This window comes from Cherax quadricarinatus, chromosome 20, assembly GCF_038502225.1.
Source record: "Cherax quadricarinatus isolate ZL_2023a chromosome 20, ASM3850222v1, whole genome shotgun sequence".
Taxonomy (NCBI): domain Eukaryota; kingdom Metazoa; phylum Arthropoda; class Malacostraca; order Decapoda; family Parastacidae; genus Cherax; species Cherax quadricarinatus.
Genome location: NC_091311.1, coordinates 41725990 through 41743879, shown reverse-complemented (window position 1 = coordinate 41743879; position 17890 = coordinate 41725990). Strand labels below are relative to the sequence as shown.

Genomic DNA, 17890 nt, shown 5'->3' with positions numbered 1-17890 from the left:
GGCCAGTAGGCCTGCTGCAGTGCCCCTTCATTTTTATGTTTCTGGTTGGCACAAGAGATGCATGAGTATGAATATTGCTTGAACTGGGACAGTTAAGAGGCAACTGGTGAATTTGATGTGTCAAGAAGAGAGAAGAAGTAAAAGTTACTCTGCTAGTAGTAGTAGTAGGTGTCCAGAAAAAAAAAACAAAGGAAAAAAAAGTAACAGAAAATAAGTCACAATTTTGGCTAGGAAAAAAAAGTCATATTTTATTTAAATACTATAACAATTAAAGTAATAAAATAAAAATATCTTAACTCAGTTACTGACAGTACATGACTTGTACACGATGACAAAACATATGTAAAAAAACAAAATCACGTTTTCTTCAATTTCTTCAGCAAAGTAAGGCAATGAAACAAAAATATTTAAGTCAGTCGTTTATTGACAATACATAACTGAAAACATTGTACCTAATATCGTGACATTATCTCAACAAAGAGATCCAACAACTGTTCAATTGATCCAGCAACTCTCCCCATTCTGGTTTGTATTGTTACTTGTTCTCCTCTGACTGTTTTTCTGTGATTTTTGACCTTAATCCGTAGTAGTAGTAGTAGTAGTAAGAGTATAGTAATAATAGTTGCAATAGGGTCAGTAGTGGTAATACGAGAATTAGTAAAATTAATATAGCTTTTCATGTAAAAGAATTCAAAACTGCATATTCTTCATTAGAATTGGATGACGTACTTGCTGTAAAAAAAATGGTTCTCAGATATGCAGTGACATTAGGATAAACCTACCGTGTTCCCTTTCCAGGAATGTAGACCCCAGCATGGATTTACACCTGAATTCTCGCATGTTCTTTCAATAATAGTGATCAACTGCGCCATCATTTGAGGCCTAGTGAATTCTGAATACTGGACATACACAACTTTCTTTACTGCTCGTAATTAGTTATGCCAATTATTTATCTCTTTTTAAAATAAATTTGGAGCGTCTTAAATGTTCACAATCGAATAAAGGAAAATTAAACACAAATGCGATTCTTTATTGACTACGTTTCGCCCACACAGTGGGCTTTATCAGGCTACAAACAGATCTACCTACGTTAATTGATTGACTGATTCGCCAGTAACTGTGTCCTGACACGGATCATAATCCTGAGATGACCCGTCTGAGGATCTCAAAGATGTCGATCTTATTCAGTGTTATGTGGCCGCGATCAGGGTCTTGCTGTAATCTCAGACCGTTCCATTGTCATTATTCTCTCCAGGCCCTGTGTAGGTCGTCGGGTACCTGGGTAAAGCGTTCATCATGAGTATATATATATATAGGGTGCAGAGTCAGGTGGATTCGAGACGGACCTCCACGGGACGGGCAGCGCGTGGAGAAGACCCAAGCCAGGACTCGTCCTGGCTTGGGTAGGTCAGTTTGTAACTTGATAAAGCCCACTGTGTGTAACATGATAAAGCCCACTGTGTGGGCGAAACGTAATCAATAAAGGATTGCATTATACTGCACTTGTATTTAGTTTTTCTATCTTGTCGGTATTTTATACTTTTTATCCCCAAAATCAAATAAGGTTGAGTGTTTAGGTTAATTTGCAGATGTTTGTAATAACAACAAATACCAGAATTATCCAATGGTCAAACTTTATTTAAAAAAAGCTAGTATCACAGTACAAAATTATCCTATGATCATATACTATTTCTAATTACATAAATCTCTACATGCCAATACATAAAACACACAACGATTTAAGTAAAATGACCATAACATTGACGGAATCAAGAAGAATAAATTAGATCGTACAACCATAAATAACAGGCAAAGACTGCACTGTTGGATAGAATTCAATCACCTATGCCGGGTTTGTACTATGTTTTTATTACTGGTGACGTTCACGAAAAGCTTAATGTATTATACAGATACAAAATATACAGTTTAGGTATGCAGAGTATCTAGTAGATAGCTATTATAGTAATCTCCTTTACCTCGCTAAGTAGTCAAGTATATAAGAGTTTGCAACGATGGGGTGAAGTGGGTATACATCTCATGGAAACAATTAACATATACAAAAGACAGCAGCTTTTTGCCAGAACAGTTGAATGTGTTAAAAACAAACAAATTTATTCTGTTGTGTCCTAACAAACTGTCCCTAATAAGGTCCACAGTGCTTACTGATTATGATATATAATTTTTTTTTAAATATAAAATAAAGCTCCAAAGCATTAAAGTTAATATAACTGCTTATATATATATATATATATATATATATATATATATATATATATATATATATATATATATATATATATATATATATATATATATATAATGTATGCATGTATGTATAATATATATGTCGTGCCCAATAGGTAAAAACTGGTCAGTTAGCAAGAACTCATCTAAAATTAAGTCCTTTCTAAAGTTTTCTCTTATATGTTTGAAGATATATATTTTTTCATTTATGTTAATGTAAATATTAATAATTTTGTACCAAAAGAACCCTAGAAAACTTACCTAACCATATTATAATAAGCTCAATTTAATTTACCCTAATCAAACTAAATATATTTTACATAACTTTACAATAATTTAATAATAAACAAACACAATGAAATTATGTTTTTCGTTAGGTTCAGAATGATTTTTGCGAAATTATTGCATATATATATATATATATATATATATATATATATATATATATATATATATATATATATCAAGAGAGAGAGAGAGGAGGGAGGGAGAGAGAGAGACAGAGAGAGAGAGAGAGAGGGAGGGAGGGGAACACGACCCCCAGTAAGAGATCTACTGAAGAGGACTACAGTTGGAGGTCATAATATACAGATCAACTTTTCTGTCAGTGTTTTTGCTTCAAGCTTTTATTTAGCATCTTGTATCAATGTACATTTCCCTTCTTGCTTATCAAGGATATAAATTTAATAGTACAACTGGTTTATTGGACCTTCTTAGGAAGGTTACACTGTCGCTAATGACATCCGCACTGCAGTGCAACCATTTGTTCGTATTGTTTTAGTACAACATTTTCCTCGGCATCGTAGAAAAGGATGGATAGATTAGCATACGACGATGGAACACAGCAGGGCCGTTGAACATCTGGAAACTCACCGCTGAGGTGTATAATACTTTGCACTGTGGCGTGGTTAGTCGGGTTGAGGTTTTGGCCTAGTGGGAACATGCACTGCCCTGTGCACTGGTAGGCATTATAGCTTTTAGGGTACACAATCCATGATGACCAGCCGATGGTGCCGAAATCAACGTTCATGTCGCGTCGTACACACCCTTGAGGTATACGAGGGAAGCTCTCGTGCAACGAGCGACGGACACGGTTTGCTAAGGGGCTCTCGAATTCCTTCTTCACCTCTGTGGGTATAATATTATTAGGGCAATCAATACCATATTTTTTGTTTAATATAAGATTAGTAAACGACTGTTTTATTTCTAGCACAGACGCGCGCGCGCACACACACACGCACACACACACACACACACACACACACACACACACACACACACACACACACACACACACACACACACACACACACACACACACACACACACACACACACACACACACACACACACACACACACACACACACACACACACACACACACACACACACACACACACACACTCACACACCCACACACACAGACTCACACACACAGACTCACACACACACACACACACACACACACACACACACACACACACACACACACACACACACACACACACACACACACACACACACACACACACACACACACACACACACACACACTCACAGAGAGGGAGCAGAGGCGCTATGTGTAACCCTAACAACAATATTCAATACATCTATCGAAACAGGGAGATTGCCTGAGGCATGGAAGACAGCAAATGTAGTCCCAATCTTTAAAAAAGGAGACAGACATGAAGCATTAAACTACAGACCAGTGTCACTGACATGTATAGTATGCAAAATCATGGAGAAGATTATCAGGAGAAGAGTGGTGGAACACCTAGAAAGGAACGATCTCATCAACAGCAGCCAACATGGTTTCAGGGACGGGAAATCCTGTGTCACAAACCTACTGGAGTTCTATGACATGGTGACAGCAGTAAGACAAGAGAGAGAGGGGTGGGGGGATTGCATTTTCTTGGACTGCAAGAAGGCGTTTGACACAGTTCCACACAAGAGATTGGTGCAAAAACTGGAGGACCAAGCAGGGATAACAGGGAAGGCACTACAATGGATCAGGGAATACTTGTCAGGAAGACAGCAGCGAGTCATGGTACGTGGCGAGGTGTCAGAGTGGGCACCTGTGACCAGCGGGGTCCCGCAGGGGTCAGTCCTAGGACCAGTGCTGTTTCTGGTATTTGTGAACGACATGACGGAAGGAATAGACTCTGAGGTGTCCCTGTTTGCAGATGACGTGAAGTTGATGAGAAGAATTCACTCGATCGAAGACCAGGCAGAACTACAAAGGGATCTGGACAGGCTGCAGACCTGGTCCAGCAATTGGCTCCTGGAGTTCAATCCCACCAAGTGCAAAGTCATGAAGATTGGGGAAGGGCAAAGAAGGCCGCAGACGGAGTACAGTCTAGGGGGTCAGAGACTACAAACCTCACTCAAGGAAAAAGATCTTGGGGTGAGTATAACACCAGGCACATCTCCTGAAGCGCACATCAACCAAATAACTGCTGCAGCATATGGGCGCCTAGCAAACCTCAGAACAGCATTCCGACATCTTAATAAGGAATCATTCAGGACCCTGTACACCGTGTACGTTAGGCCCATATTGGAGTATGCGGCACCAGTTTGGAACCCACACCTAGCCAAGCACGTGAAGAAACTAGAGAAAGTGCAAAGGTTTGCAACAAGACTAGTCCCAGAGCTAAGAGGTATGTCCTACGAGGAGAGGTTAAGGGAAATCAACCTGACGACACTGGAGGACAGGAGAGATAGGGGGGACATGATAACGACATACAAAATACTGAGAGGAATTGACAAGGTGGACAAAGACAGGATGTTCCAGAGATTGGACAGTAACAAGGGGGCACAGTTGGAAGCTGAAGACACAGATGAATCACAGGGATGTTAGGAAGTATTTCTTCAACCACAGAGTAGTCAGTAAGTGGAATAGTTTGGGAAGCGATGTAGTGGAGGCAGGATCCATACATAGCTTTAAGCAGAGGTATGATAAAGCTCACGGCTCAGGGAGAGTGACCTAGTAGCGATCAGTGAAGAGGCGGGGCCAGGAGCTCGGACTCGACCCCCGCAACCTCAACTAGGTGAGTACACACTCACACACACTCACACACACACACACACACACACACACACACACACACACACTCACACACACTCACACACACATACATACACACTCACTCACATGCACACACACACACACACACACACACACACACACACACACACACACACACACACACACACACTACACACACACACACACACTCACTCACTCACTCACACACACACACACACACACACACACACACACACACGGAAGGGTCACTGTTTGCACTGATGAGGACCAGGCAGGACACCTGGACACACACAGCAAATGGCACAAATGCAAAGTCATGAAGATAGGGGAAGGGCACACCACAGACACTAGGTGGCAAAGACTGCAAACCTCACTCAAGGAGAAAGATCTTGGGGTGACACACACTCCGGAAATACAAATCAGGCCTAGTGTCCAATCGACATGTGCAAACCTAGAACAGCATTCCGACACCTTAGTAAGGAATCATTCAAGACACTGTACACCGTGTATGTCAGGCCCATACTGGAGTATGCAGCACCTGTTTGGAACCCGCACTTGATAAAGCACGTCAAGAAACTAGAGAAAGTACAAAGGTTTGCAACAAGGTTAGTTCCAGAGCTAAGGGGAATGTCCTATGAAGAAAGATTAAGGGAAATCGGCCTGACGACACTGGAGGACAGGAGGGTCAGGGGAGACATGATAACGACATATAAAATACTGCGTGGAATAGACAAGGTGGACAAGGACAGGATGTTCCAGGGAGGGGACACAGAAACAAGAGGCCACAATTGGAAGTTGAAGACACAAATGAGTCAGAGAGATAGTAGGAAGTATTTCTTCAGTCATAGAGTTGTAAGGCAGTGGAATAGCCTAGAAAATGACGTAGTGGAGGCAGGAACCATACACAGTTTTAAGACGAGGTTTGATAAAGCTCATGGAGCGGGGAGAGAGAGGGTCTAGTAGCAACCGGTGAAGAGGCGGGGCCAGGAGCTAGGACTCGACCCCTGCAACCACAAATAGGTGAGTACAAATAGGTGAGTACACACACACAACAGGCCTAGTGTCTAATCGACATGTGCCTAAGACAAAATGGTAACTAACACACACACAACAGGCCTAGTGTCTAATCGACATGTGCCTAGGACAAAATGGTAACTAACACACACACACACACACACACACACACACACACACACACACACACACACATACACACGAGTCAAAGAGATGTTAGGAAGTATTTCTTTAGTCATAGAGTTGTCAGGAAGTGGAGCAGTCTGGCAAGTGATGTAGTGGAGGAAGGAACCATACATAGTTTTAAGACGAGGTATGATAAAGCTTAAAGAGCAGGGGGAGAGAGAACATAGTAGCGATCAATGAAGAGGCGGGGCCAGGAGCTATGTATCGACCCCTGCAACTACAGATAGGTGAGTACACACACACACACACACACATACTTTTTTACATCCTTTGTTATATAACTTTCTAAAATGTTATTAATTGTTGTGATACACATATTTTATCGTATATTTCAAAGGCATTAATTTATTAGAAAAATGTTAAGGTGTCTAGGAATGGGTGTGTTGGTCTGCAGTAAAATTACATAAATTACATAATACTTATCAGTAAATAATACGGAAATTACTTTTCACGATCATTGAAACTGCTTCTTATTTTTTAGAAACAGATGATCCTCTACGTGATGAAGATCATTATCTCCTAGGAAGCACTTGTCATGTTTCTTGACTTCATGATTGTTCTTTTAATATTCTTTGAAGATAGTGAAATGCATGAAGGGAGACTTACTAACCTTAGTTTGTTAAGAGATAAAGCCTATCGATTGTAATAAGATCACTTTGCAGAAATTCACCTTTATTCTAACTTCAAGAATGCTGTGCTCCCTGAAATATAAATTAAACATTCAAGTGTATATAAATTGAGAGATACGCATCTAGTGTATATACCCTACGTTAATCATCAAAGTAAAATGCTTAATTTTTAAGGAAACTTATCATTAATTAATGAACCATCTTGATTATTATATGGTCATATTCCTAGGTCATTAACACATTAATTTATCTGGGAAATAAAATGTTTGTGCGCGTCTGTTTGTCTGTTCTCTAATATAAACATTTAGAAATTCTGTGGTCAGCCTCACTAAAATTTTTATAACCCTTTGACCCTAGCAAGGTTTTTTTTGGACAATATTGAGAGCAAAGAAAACTAAAGGTTTTCTACTTTATATATTGTATCTTTAGAACTATTATGAAACATAAAAGTTAAGATAAGTTAATAATTAATGTAGGTTAGGTTAAGTAAGGTTTATCAGGAAACAGGACAAGTGTTTTATGACACGGGCCCGTAACTGGAGCTTTTGGTCATCTGACCGAGGCCTTCGGCTGGTTTACCGATCCACCCCTTTAAAAACTAAGGTTAAAATTGTAACATATTTGACGATTATTATATAATATAATGAATGTACTAGACAAAAGTGCACATAACACGTAGTACTGGAGGCTCGAGGGAATTCAGGTAAAATTACTATGACGTTTAATTAGTTATCCCCGACGTAGTACTGTTAGGTAGTTGACAGAATTATGTTTATCCATTTTTGTTGTTTATAGCTTGAGAATTCCTCATTTGATATTTCAAAAATTTTCAACGTTGGTTTACTGTAATCACTGGAACATTCAAGGAACTGTGGACATGTGCAAGTGCTCTCTCTGCAGTTTTATGTAAATTGCAGAGATATCTTAATAAAACTTATTCTGATCAGCTTCATATTTTCAGCACTGGTGTATTCTAAATCTCCATGGGGAAGTAGAACAGAATTCTTCCTCCGTAGGTCATGCATGTCGTAAGAGGCGACTAAAATACCTGGAGCAAAGGGCTAGTAACCCCTTCTCCTGTATATATTACTAAATGTAAAAGGAGAAACTTTCGTTTTCCCTTTTGGGCCACCCTGCCTCGGTGGGATATGGCCGGTGCGTTGAAGTGTATCCTGACTAGAAGATTAGGATTGTTAGTAGAGAGTGGATGTGCAAATTTTTCAAGTTCGTTTTTAAAACGGTGCAGTACATTGAGGAAAATAACTTGAGAATGATTCATAGGAACGATCTGAATCTTGAATGGCTGATGGATTTTACAAAAAGAATGACACTGTAGGTTAAGAGTATGTAGGTATAAATTTGCCAGTTTACTAACATTGTTAATAAATTTGGAATTGTTGAATTCTGTGCGATAACTGGAGAATGCACTTCTGGTCGGTGTCACACTAACAGTGCTGATATAATTTGCTCAAAGAAAGATTCGCGTTGTTATTTGGCTGCATAAATGCAAATTTGTCAGTTTTCTTAAAAATTTGCTATTTTCGTTTCCGTGTAATAACTAGAGAACGAGTCTCTTGATCGACTTCAAACTTTCCATGCTAGTGCATTTTACTTAGAAAAAAATATCGGGTCTATATTGGGCTGCGTAGGTGCTAATATGTGCCAGTTTTATTGAAGTAATTGAGAATTATTGAAGTTTCTGATCCCCTAAGGATGTTGATCAACAGCTCCTGGGTCTTTGGAAAATGTTAAACTATCTGTGCTATAAGTCTTGAGTGTATTAAACTATTCCTCTTGGGCCTCTTCCGGGTGTTGATCACCAGCTCCTAAATTTCTAGGTAGGTAATACACATTGTAACCCATTGTTATACTGAGCTCTCGGTAAGATTGAACTGCAGATCATAGGTCTCTTAAGGGTCCTCTGCCTTTTACAAGTTTGGATGGTTGAGGTTGAAAATGGGATATTGGAAATATTTTTCTCAGATTACACATCGATCGAAATTCACCTAGTTTACTCAGAGGTATTGCCAAGATGGCTGTAAGTAGACTGTTCGAAAGAGGTGACCAGAACGAGGTGACGAACGTCAGTGTGAAGGTGGTGAGCATGTGGAATACACTAAGAAGGCGGTGAGTATGTGGAATACACTAAGAAGGCGGTGAGTATGTGGAATACACTAAGAAGGCGGTGAGTATGTGGAATACACTAAGAAGGCGGTATGTGGAATACACTAAGAAAGTTGGTAGTCGAAACTAAATTCGAATATGAGTTCAAATGTAAATACAGTATAGCACATCCATGGGACTTGGAAGACAACATTCTTGTTGAGTAGTTATTAAGAGACGAAGTCCATGAGCTAGGGCTCGATCTTAGGAAACACAAGTAGGTTAGTATTATACACATATACACAGGCGAAATAGGACACACACAGTGTTTGAGCTGGAGATTTCAAGTGTAATGTAAAGATTCCAGATTAGGCAGTTGAGTCAGTATGAGGTATTGAAATACAGAGAAATAGTAAAACTCGAGAAAAGCTTCAAGTTTTAACAAATTATTTTCAAGAAGGGACAGGTTAGAAATGAGAGAGGAACAAACAAGAACAGTTCTATTTCACTTAAAAGATTCATCCCGGTACACAACCTTCACATTCGGAGAAAGCAAACTATGCAGCAAAATATCAATCTGGAGATTTATCCTGTATTTAATTTCTTTGAGAGCTGGAGATCGAAACTCGGGCTGTTGTGGTGAGAGTCGCGCCTCTCACCACTTGGCTAAGAACGACCAGCTGTGCCAAGCTGCCTAGTGAACACTTTACAAATACTCTTATTAAAACTATCTGTTCTCACCTTAAGTCCATCAAACAACCCCAACCCTCACCAAGATTCAACACCTTGTATGAGCCCCATACTACGTGATAGAATATTACAGAATAGGGTAGCACCACACCGTAGAAGTATCTTAGTTTTTTTTTTTTTATAAAAAATTCCCATCACACAATATACTCACTATTTCTCTACCGTCCCATACCTCATCATTCTCCTAACCGCCCACCACTCTTGCAAGTCTTCCAGTAACCCTAAGACATCATAAACGCAAATTTTATCACAACCCCCAGAAACATCGCACCCTCAAGACACCGCACTTCCAGGAACTACTACTTTGCAATTACGGAAACAGAAATAGCCTGAATGATTATGAATGCATTTCCCCCCAGAGGCTAGTGTATAAATAAGTAGAATAAGAAAGATGGAAATTCGAAGAAATGTTTTCCAAACAGATGATTTCTCGAATTATATAGGCAGATCAATTACTATGGAGTGTTCCTCCTTTCTTGATGACTGTCATTTACCGTTTACCAATACATAACAGAAGACCCAGATATGAATATGATAACGTACTTGAGAAAATTACAAAAGCAGGAAATATAACAATGACTAAACTATTGGCAGCAAGGGTTTTTAACTGTGGAGACAGATTCAGTAACCTGACAGCCACACGGGGCCAGCGACATAAATGAGAGAGCTGCTTGACTTCTTAATGGCAAACTTTCTAAATCAGCATGTAAAAAAAAAAAGACTAGATTAAGAGGTATTACGAATAGGCGAGGCTGATACTTGTTCTTCACCTCCAGCGAGAACAAGAGATAATTAATTATGGAATGCCAGTGTGGAAGCAAGCGACAAATGCTACCTGCTGGAAGTGAGTCAAAAGAAAATATTGTATAAGACATGTGAATCTGAATTAATGAGACATTTTCTGGCGCAAGATCAGTGGAATACTGAATGCAGAGGCAGCCCAGAAAGTTATGAATTGCTTCCCTAGAAACACAGAGAAGAGACAGGTAAAGTTGAATTAACTGTGAGGGAAATTAATTAAAAAAACAATAGGAAAATTCTTGTTTCAGCCGTCAATGTAAGGAGGGAAAACCAGTAACACAAGAATGCAGAAAAGTGTATATTAAATCTATCTCTGGAGAACGTGGACGCTGGCAGAAAAGCTATAAATAATTATCATCAGTTGAAGACGGAAGCTGAAAAAAAAATTGAAAGGGACATAGCAACCAAGTCAAAGACAGAGCAAAAGTTACTTAGCAGATACATCATAAATTAAATGATACAGAATATAGGATCAAATTATGCGCTGTCTTCCAAAGTAAGTAACAAGGAAGTGTGCATATAATTCAAAAGATTTCAGAATGTTTACCGATAAACTCATACCACTGACAGTAAGATAAATCAAGTGAAATTTTCAAGCACTTAAAAAACTAGTAAAATGAGGAGACTCTTGCTTGAAATTGACACATCAGAGGAATCAAAATGAGATGAAAAATCAGGAATATTAAGAGTAAGAGGTAAAATATTAGTGACGGTCGACGTTCCGAAATTGACACATCAGAGGAATCAAAATGAGATGAAAAATCAGGAATATTAAGAGCAAGAGGTAAAATATTAGTGACGGTCGACGTTCCGAAATTGACACATCAGAGGAATCAAAATGAGATGAAAAATCAGGAATATTAAGAGCAAGAGGTAAAATATTAGTGACGGTCGACGTTCCGAAGAATGAGGGGAGACCTGATTGAAGTGTATAAGTGGAAGATAGGTATTAATAAAGGGGATATTAACAAGGTCTTGAGGATATCTCTCCAAGAGAGAACCCGCAGTAATGGATTTAAATTAGATAAGTTTAGATTTAGAAAGGACATAGGAAAGTATTGGTTTGGAAATAGGGTAGTTGATGAGTGGAACAGTCTACCTAGTTGGGTTATTGAGGCTAGGACTTTGGGTAGTTTCAAATTTAGGTTGGATAAGTACATGAGTGGGAGGGTTTGGATTTGAGTGGGACTTGCACATCAGAGCTTATTTCTTGGGTAGCATTGAAAATTGGGTTGGTCAAATGTTTTGTTAGTGGGATGAATTGTAAAGGACCTGCCTAGTATGGGCCAACAGGCCTGCTGCAGTGTTCCTCTTTTTTATGTTTTATGTTCCAGACGACTGAATGATGCTAAATATAATACCGGTTATCGTATCAAAAGTATTACTGAAATCTACGAATATATAGTCCATTCATCCTGCACTTTCCTGTCTGGCTTCTGTTAGTCTTCATATGTGTCTATAGGGTTTAAAGGATGGAAATAAATGGTATAAAATACCGACACAATGGAAATATAAACACATATACAGTATAATGTGATCCTTTATTGACTACGTTTCGCCCACACAGTGGGCTTTTTCAAGTCACAAACAGAACTGTCACAAACAGTTTTGTTTGTGACTTGAAAAAGTCCACTGTGTGGGCGAAACGTAGTCAATAAAGGATCACATTATACTGCATATGTGTTTATATTTCCATTCCAGGGTTTAAAGGCACTAACTTTTATTTATAAATCTGTGTTGGCGTGCTGTGTTGAAACTAATACATTTTTTTAGATAATCAGAAAGCTTTTCTTAAAATAATATTCAACTAATATTCCGGTAGCACTCTCCAGAGACCCTGAACTTGAAATCAGTGTCTCTAAAGAGCGTAACGTGTAAACTGGTTGAATTATTTTCTTTAAGAAAAGCATAACGATTATCTAAAAAGCAGCATTAATTTTATCACAGAACTCCAACACTGATCCTAAATAAAAGCTCGTGTCTTAAAAACTATATAGACACATAAAAGACTAACAGCTACACAGCAGCAAAGCACAGGATGAATGGACTGTACTCTCCTAGAGTGCAAGAGTACTTTTGATACGGTGCCACATAGAAGACTACTTAGCAGAACAGCAAAATGGACATTGCAAAATTAAACTTTTTATTAAAAGTGTATTGTGTATTGAATAGTGTAATCTATGGAACCCTACATAAGGATCACTGTTAGGCCCCTAATGTTCATCGTTTATATTAATAACCTTGCATCGTACATTAACCCAGGAATGATATAACAGATAGATAATGCAATTAATTTATGAAGCTAAGCAATGTGGAAAGAAAGACTGACAGAATATCGCTTGAGGAAACACTCATGAAAGGAGATATAGGAAAAAAATAGGAATTACCTTCATCACGAGGCACACATAAACAAAATAGCATAACAACTCAGGTAAAGGTCTCAAACGTAAGAGTCAATGTAAGAGTGGCATTGAGAAACTCATTAAAATACGTCACCATATATATATATATATATATATATATATATATATATATATATATATATATATATATATATATATATATATATATATATATATATATATATATATATATATATATATATATATATATATATATATATATATATATATATATATATATATATATATATATATATATATATATATATATATATATATATATATATATATATATATATATATATATATATATATATATATATATATATATATATATAATATAGTATATATATATAATATATATATATATATATATATATATATATATATATATATATATATATAATATATATATATATATATATATATATATATAATATAGTAAATACTTATTTTTTTTCAGGTATATTTTTTATTAAGTGTATCATCTGCCAGAATCGTTAAGACCGCCGTCCTTCTTATTACTAACATGTAAATTATAATTCCTCATTATAATGAGAACCCGGAGGATTTTATCTCTCATTGTATAAAATGAGCGTATCTTAATTATCTTAGAGATTTAAATGTCTTTGAAGTTAGTATATTTGTGTATTATTCCTAATGACTCGCATAGTTTATTGGCCTTAAACCTAACAGACTAACTTTATTCCCCTACATAATCAAAATAATATCTCAGTGTTTATCAAAGGTATATATACACCTCTCAAGCCATATCCACGGAGGCATAACCCATTTCATATATATTGAGAGATTTCACCTCGCAGTATTTATATCTTCATTAATTAATGTAACCTAAAAGTTTTACCTGGTATTGAAACTGGTGCAGTGATGGTATTATTGCCGCTGGAATGCAAGCTGAAGAAGACGAGCAGCGGCTGGCGCGGGCCATGAACTCCATGGTGAAGTCTGAGAGGCAAAGAATCTCCCGTCAAGGTTGTTGCTGTAACTTCAAGGGTCACACGTCTTTGATCGTACTCACTAAGCGCACTGGTGCCCACAATTCCGCGGCCCACCTTAAACACTCTCCAGCCACTACTGTGAGCCGCAACCTTTTCTTTTACTAGCAGTTGGTGACCTCTTTCCTTCACCCAGTGAATCTCAATCTGGGAATAAGAAAATAATGCGTAATTAAAATAGTTTTATGAAATCACACTATAAAATTTTCGAGCTAATGGCTTCTTCCAAGTCTCAGATGTATTTGATATAGACATAAATGCTTGACAAGTGTAAGAGGGCACTCTCGGAGTTTACTTGCTGTATGTTTGCTGGTGCTAGGGGTTATTTATTGTCACTGATGCAGTACAAATCCAGAGGTAGTATTACAAACCATGTAGATGTTATCTTGTAGTAAGTGCCTCTCCGCTTTTGTAAGTCGCGAGTAATGCACGTGAAATTCGACTTCCAAAACTTGTTCGTCTGCTCCAAGCCCAGTCACGGAAAACGAGAAGACAGAATCTCTGCTACCATCTGCATTTAAGCATTGTTGAGTGTAAGGTATGGAAATCAATTTTACAGATGTAAACTTTATATGTAGTGTGCATTGATGCACGCAAAACATTCTTCCTAACTTTCTTATATGTTATCTTCTGTGACCCAAGAAAACTGGTGTAGCAATTTCGATGAGGAAATAAAGTGTAAAGTGTGTGGAAATGAGGTTAAACAGTCATACAGTGTGATAGACTAAAGGAATACAAAATTGTATATATGAATAAGCTAATCATATTGTAACTAAGGTTACTAGAATTCTGTAGATATATGCAGGATCTTCTTAAATTAATAATTTGTAAGGAGAATAAACAGCGAATTTACAAGAACCACGGAGAGTCCTTCGTTAGGACTATTGGCAGAGAAGCCAGTGCTGAGTGGCATTCATTCCCTCGAGGCAAAATCTATTCTTCATATAATACAGAGAAGCATACAGAGGTCATACAGAAGTCCAGAGGTCATACAGAAGTCCAGAGGTCATATCAGAAGTCCAGAGGTCATACTGCAGCTTTATACATCATTAGTAAGGCCTCACCTAGATTATGCAGCTCAATTCTGGTCTCCATATTACAGAATGGACATAAATTCGTTAGAAAACATTCAGCGTAGGATGACTAAATTAATACATAGCATTAGAAATCTTCCTTATGAAGAAAGATTGAAGACTCTTAAGTTACATTCACTTGTTAGACGAAGAATGAGGGGAGACCTGATCGAAGTGTATAAGTGGAAGATAGGTATTAATAAAGGGGATATTAACAAGGTCTTGAGGATATCTCTCCAAGAGAGAACCCGCAGTAATGGATTTAAATTAGATAAGTTTAGATTTAGAAAGGACATAGGAAAGTATTGGTTTGGAAATAGGGTAGTTGATGAGTGGAACAGTCTACCTAGTTGGGTTATTGAGGCTGGGACTTTGGGTAGTTTCAAATTTAGGTTGGATAAGTACATGAGTGGGATGGGTTGGATTTGAGTGGGACTTCCACATCAGAGCTTATTTCTTGGGTAGCATTGAAAATTGGGTTGGTCAAATGTTTGTTAGTGGGATGAATTGTAAAGGACCTGCCTAGTATGGGCCAACAGGCCTGCTGCAGTGTTCCTCCTTTCTTATGTTCTTATGTTCTTATATTTCAACAAACTAAGATGGTTTATAATTCACGTCTGACCTTTTTCCGAGAAGGCTCTAACGATAGTGGCACCATACGGTCCTGGTAAACGTGTTAGTCCATTGGAGTCTGCTATTTCATTGTAGAGGTCGAGCATGTACTGAGGGGGCTCACTGTACCATCTGCGCACGCCAGGCTCAGACAGGCCAAATGACTGCAGGGAAAAGAAAAACTCTATAGAAAAAAAGTTATTACACCGCTGAGGGTGAATATCGGTCACATCACTTTAGACATAAATATTATAAACCACATCACACCTTTAGAAGCTCCTCTGGTGCCATTTGATGGTCCTCTGATAGTGCAGGAGTAGGAATTGGAACAGCTAGCGGAGACAGAGAAGCAACACGGGTTGTAATTATGATCAGCAAAACTGTTTCTATAAACACCATCTTGGCCACACTTGGAGATTCTTCAGATCTTTGAAGAAGTAGTATGTGCCCGTGGCGGCAGATGAAGCAGGTATGCACGTCTCCTCGCTGTGACCGGGTATTTACGCAAGTTGTAGAGGCGGGGGCCGTGACTTACTCCCGGGAGGGGGGGGAGCGGCGGCCTGACGCCGCGACCCGTCTCTGGTGTCACTTATTAGCCGCTGGCCTCACCGAACCCACCACTTACTAGGATTGCTCCAGGGGCGTCCTGTCTTGGGAATCCCAATCATATCTGTGTTCCTTTTGTCCAGCGATAGGCCGATGGGTGTTGAGTCTTGTTGTCAAATGTAGTGGCCTCCCCCAGTGTCATCTGTCAGAGAGTAGTCAGTATTCGGAAGGTCGAGACCATACTACGTTTGGTGGTAAACCTGCTTCTCGTTACAGTGTACTTTACATACCTGACATCCAGCCAAAGCCACCAAATACGGCGATGATGATTCACCATCTTTCTTCACTTTCCACGAGTCCCACCAGTAAACATTAACAGCTCCTACAGAAGCGTTGTGACTCACCCTGGCGCCAGGAAGCCGCCAGCTTCAGGGACATAATAACTCTTTTTGACTTATATGGGCTGCCCAGCAGCCAGCTATACGTTACATTGAGGAAAGAACACCGAGTAATGACCTACCTTTGTTGTAGTCGTAATGACTCACCAAATTCAGAAATGCTGTATATGTCAATGTTTCTTTATAAATAAAATGGTATTCTTAAAAATATATACTATTTGCTCAACGCTAAATAAAAAAAAATTAATGTTACCATGAAGTACCATTTACAAATCAACACATTACTAATACACGTGATAAAGAAACTACAGTAATGTAAAAAATATGAGAACATATTTTGTTTGATTTTAACAAATATTACTTTTCTTGGAAAGGTACCTTGATGCTGATGAAGGGCTCTTGATCCAAAGAATTTGAGCCTCTGTTTTCTTAACCGGGTCAAGCCTAATTAAAAGTCATTTCCCAGGTGCTGTATGGCTCAGACAGGTTCAGCGCTTCCCTTTGAATAAACTCGGGGCCATTCCGAAGAGGGCCAGAAGGGTCATTTGGCCCCGGCCTCAAGCTCAAAGGAACCACACATTATTGTTTATTTCTCAGACTCATTTATGCTTTATCTCTCTTGAGGGTCGAGAATGATAGTATCTGAACTTCAATTTTTTGAGAAATCCGTTTCTGTACGATTTTTTTTTTTTTTTTTTATAAAGGCTATTTTTATTTTGATATTTGGATATTTTATTTTTGTACATTTAAGACTAGGAATGTTCAAGTCTAATTGAAAATATGTATAAATTAATATTTTGTTTGATAGTATAGTTTTAAACCATGAAGGAAGTTGGAATATTTTTCCAATGTACGTAACTTTTATTCTTCTTGTTCAGTTTGACTACGTATAAATGACCAATTGTGTCGAGATTCATACCCTTAAAGATTCTTGCCTTTAAAGGCTCATGCCCTTAATGGATCATGCCCTTAATAGTAGTAGTATAAATTCAAAGCAACAGTTACCATCACCTTCCCACATATTGCTAAAGCAGCTCGTCCATAAGAAACTGGAAAACTCACAAACCTC

General features: G+C 38.3%; 1 protein-coding gene across 1 annotated transcript; it reads right to left on the bottom strand.

The window, feature by feature from the left end:
* Positions 1-2847: 2847 nt before the first annotated feature.
* LOC128700651 (bone morphogenetic protein 5-like) lies at positions 2848-16386 on the bottom strand. Its single transcript, XM_053793933.2, has 5 exons — positions 16145-16386; positions 15888-16041; positions 14564-14703; positions 14042-14339; positions 2848-3372 (listed from the first exon to the last, which is right to left on the bottom strand). The coding sequence occupies exons 1-5, from the start codon at positions 16274-16276 to the stop codon at positions 2978-2980; spliced, it is 1119 nt and encodes a 372-aa protein (XP_053649908.1). The 5' UTR covers positions 16277-16386; the 3' UTR covers positions 2848-2977.
* Positions 16387-17890: the final 1504 nt, after the last annotated feature.

Bases quoted from the DNA above. Each gene is read 5' to 3' on its own strand.
- LOC128700651 (XM_053793933.2), bottom strand. From the start codon at position 16,276: ATGGTGTTTATAGAAACAGTTTTGCTGATCATAATTACAACCCGTGTT. The intron at 14,704-15,887 runs GTCAGACGTGAA...GCTTAAATGCAG, and splicing joins TAGAGCCTTCTCGGAAAAAG to ATGGTAGCAGAGATTCTGTC. The intron at 14,340-14,563 runs GTTTGTAATACT...TCTTATTCCCAG, and splicing joins TACAAGATAACATCTACATG to ATTGAGATTCACTGGGTGAA.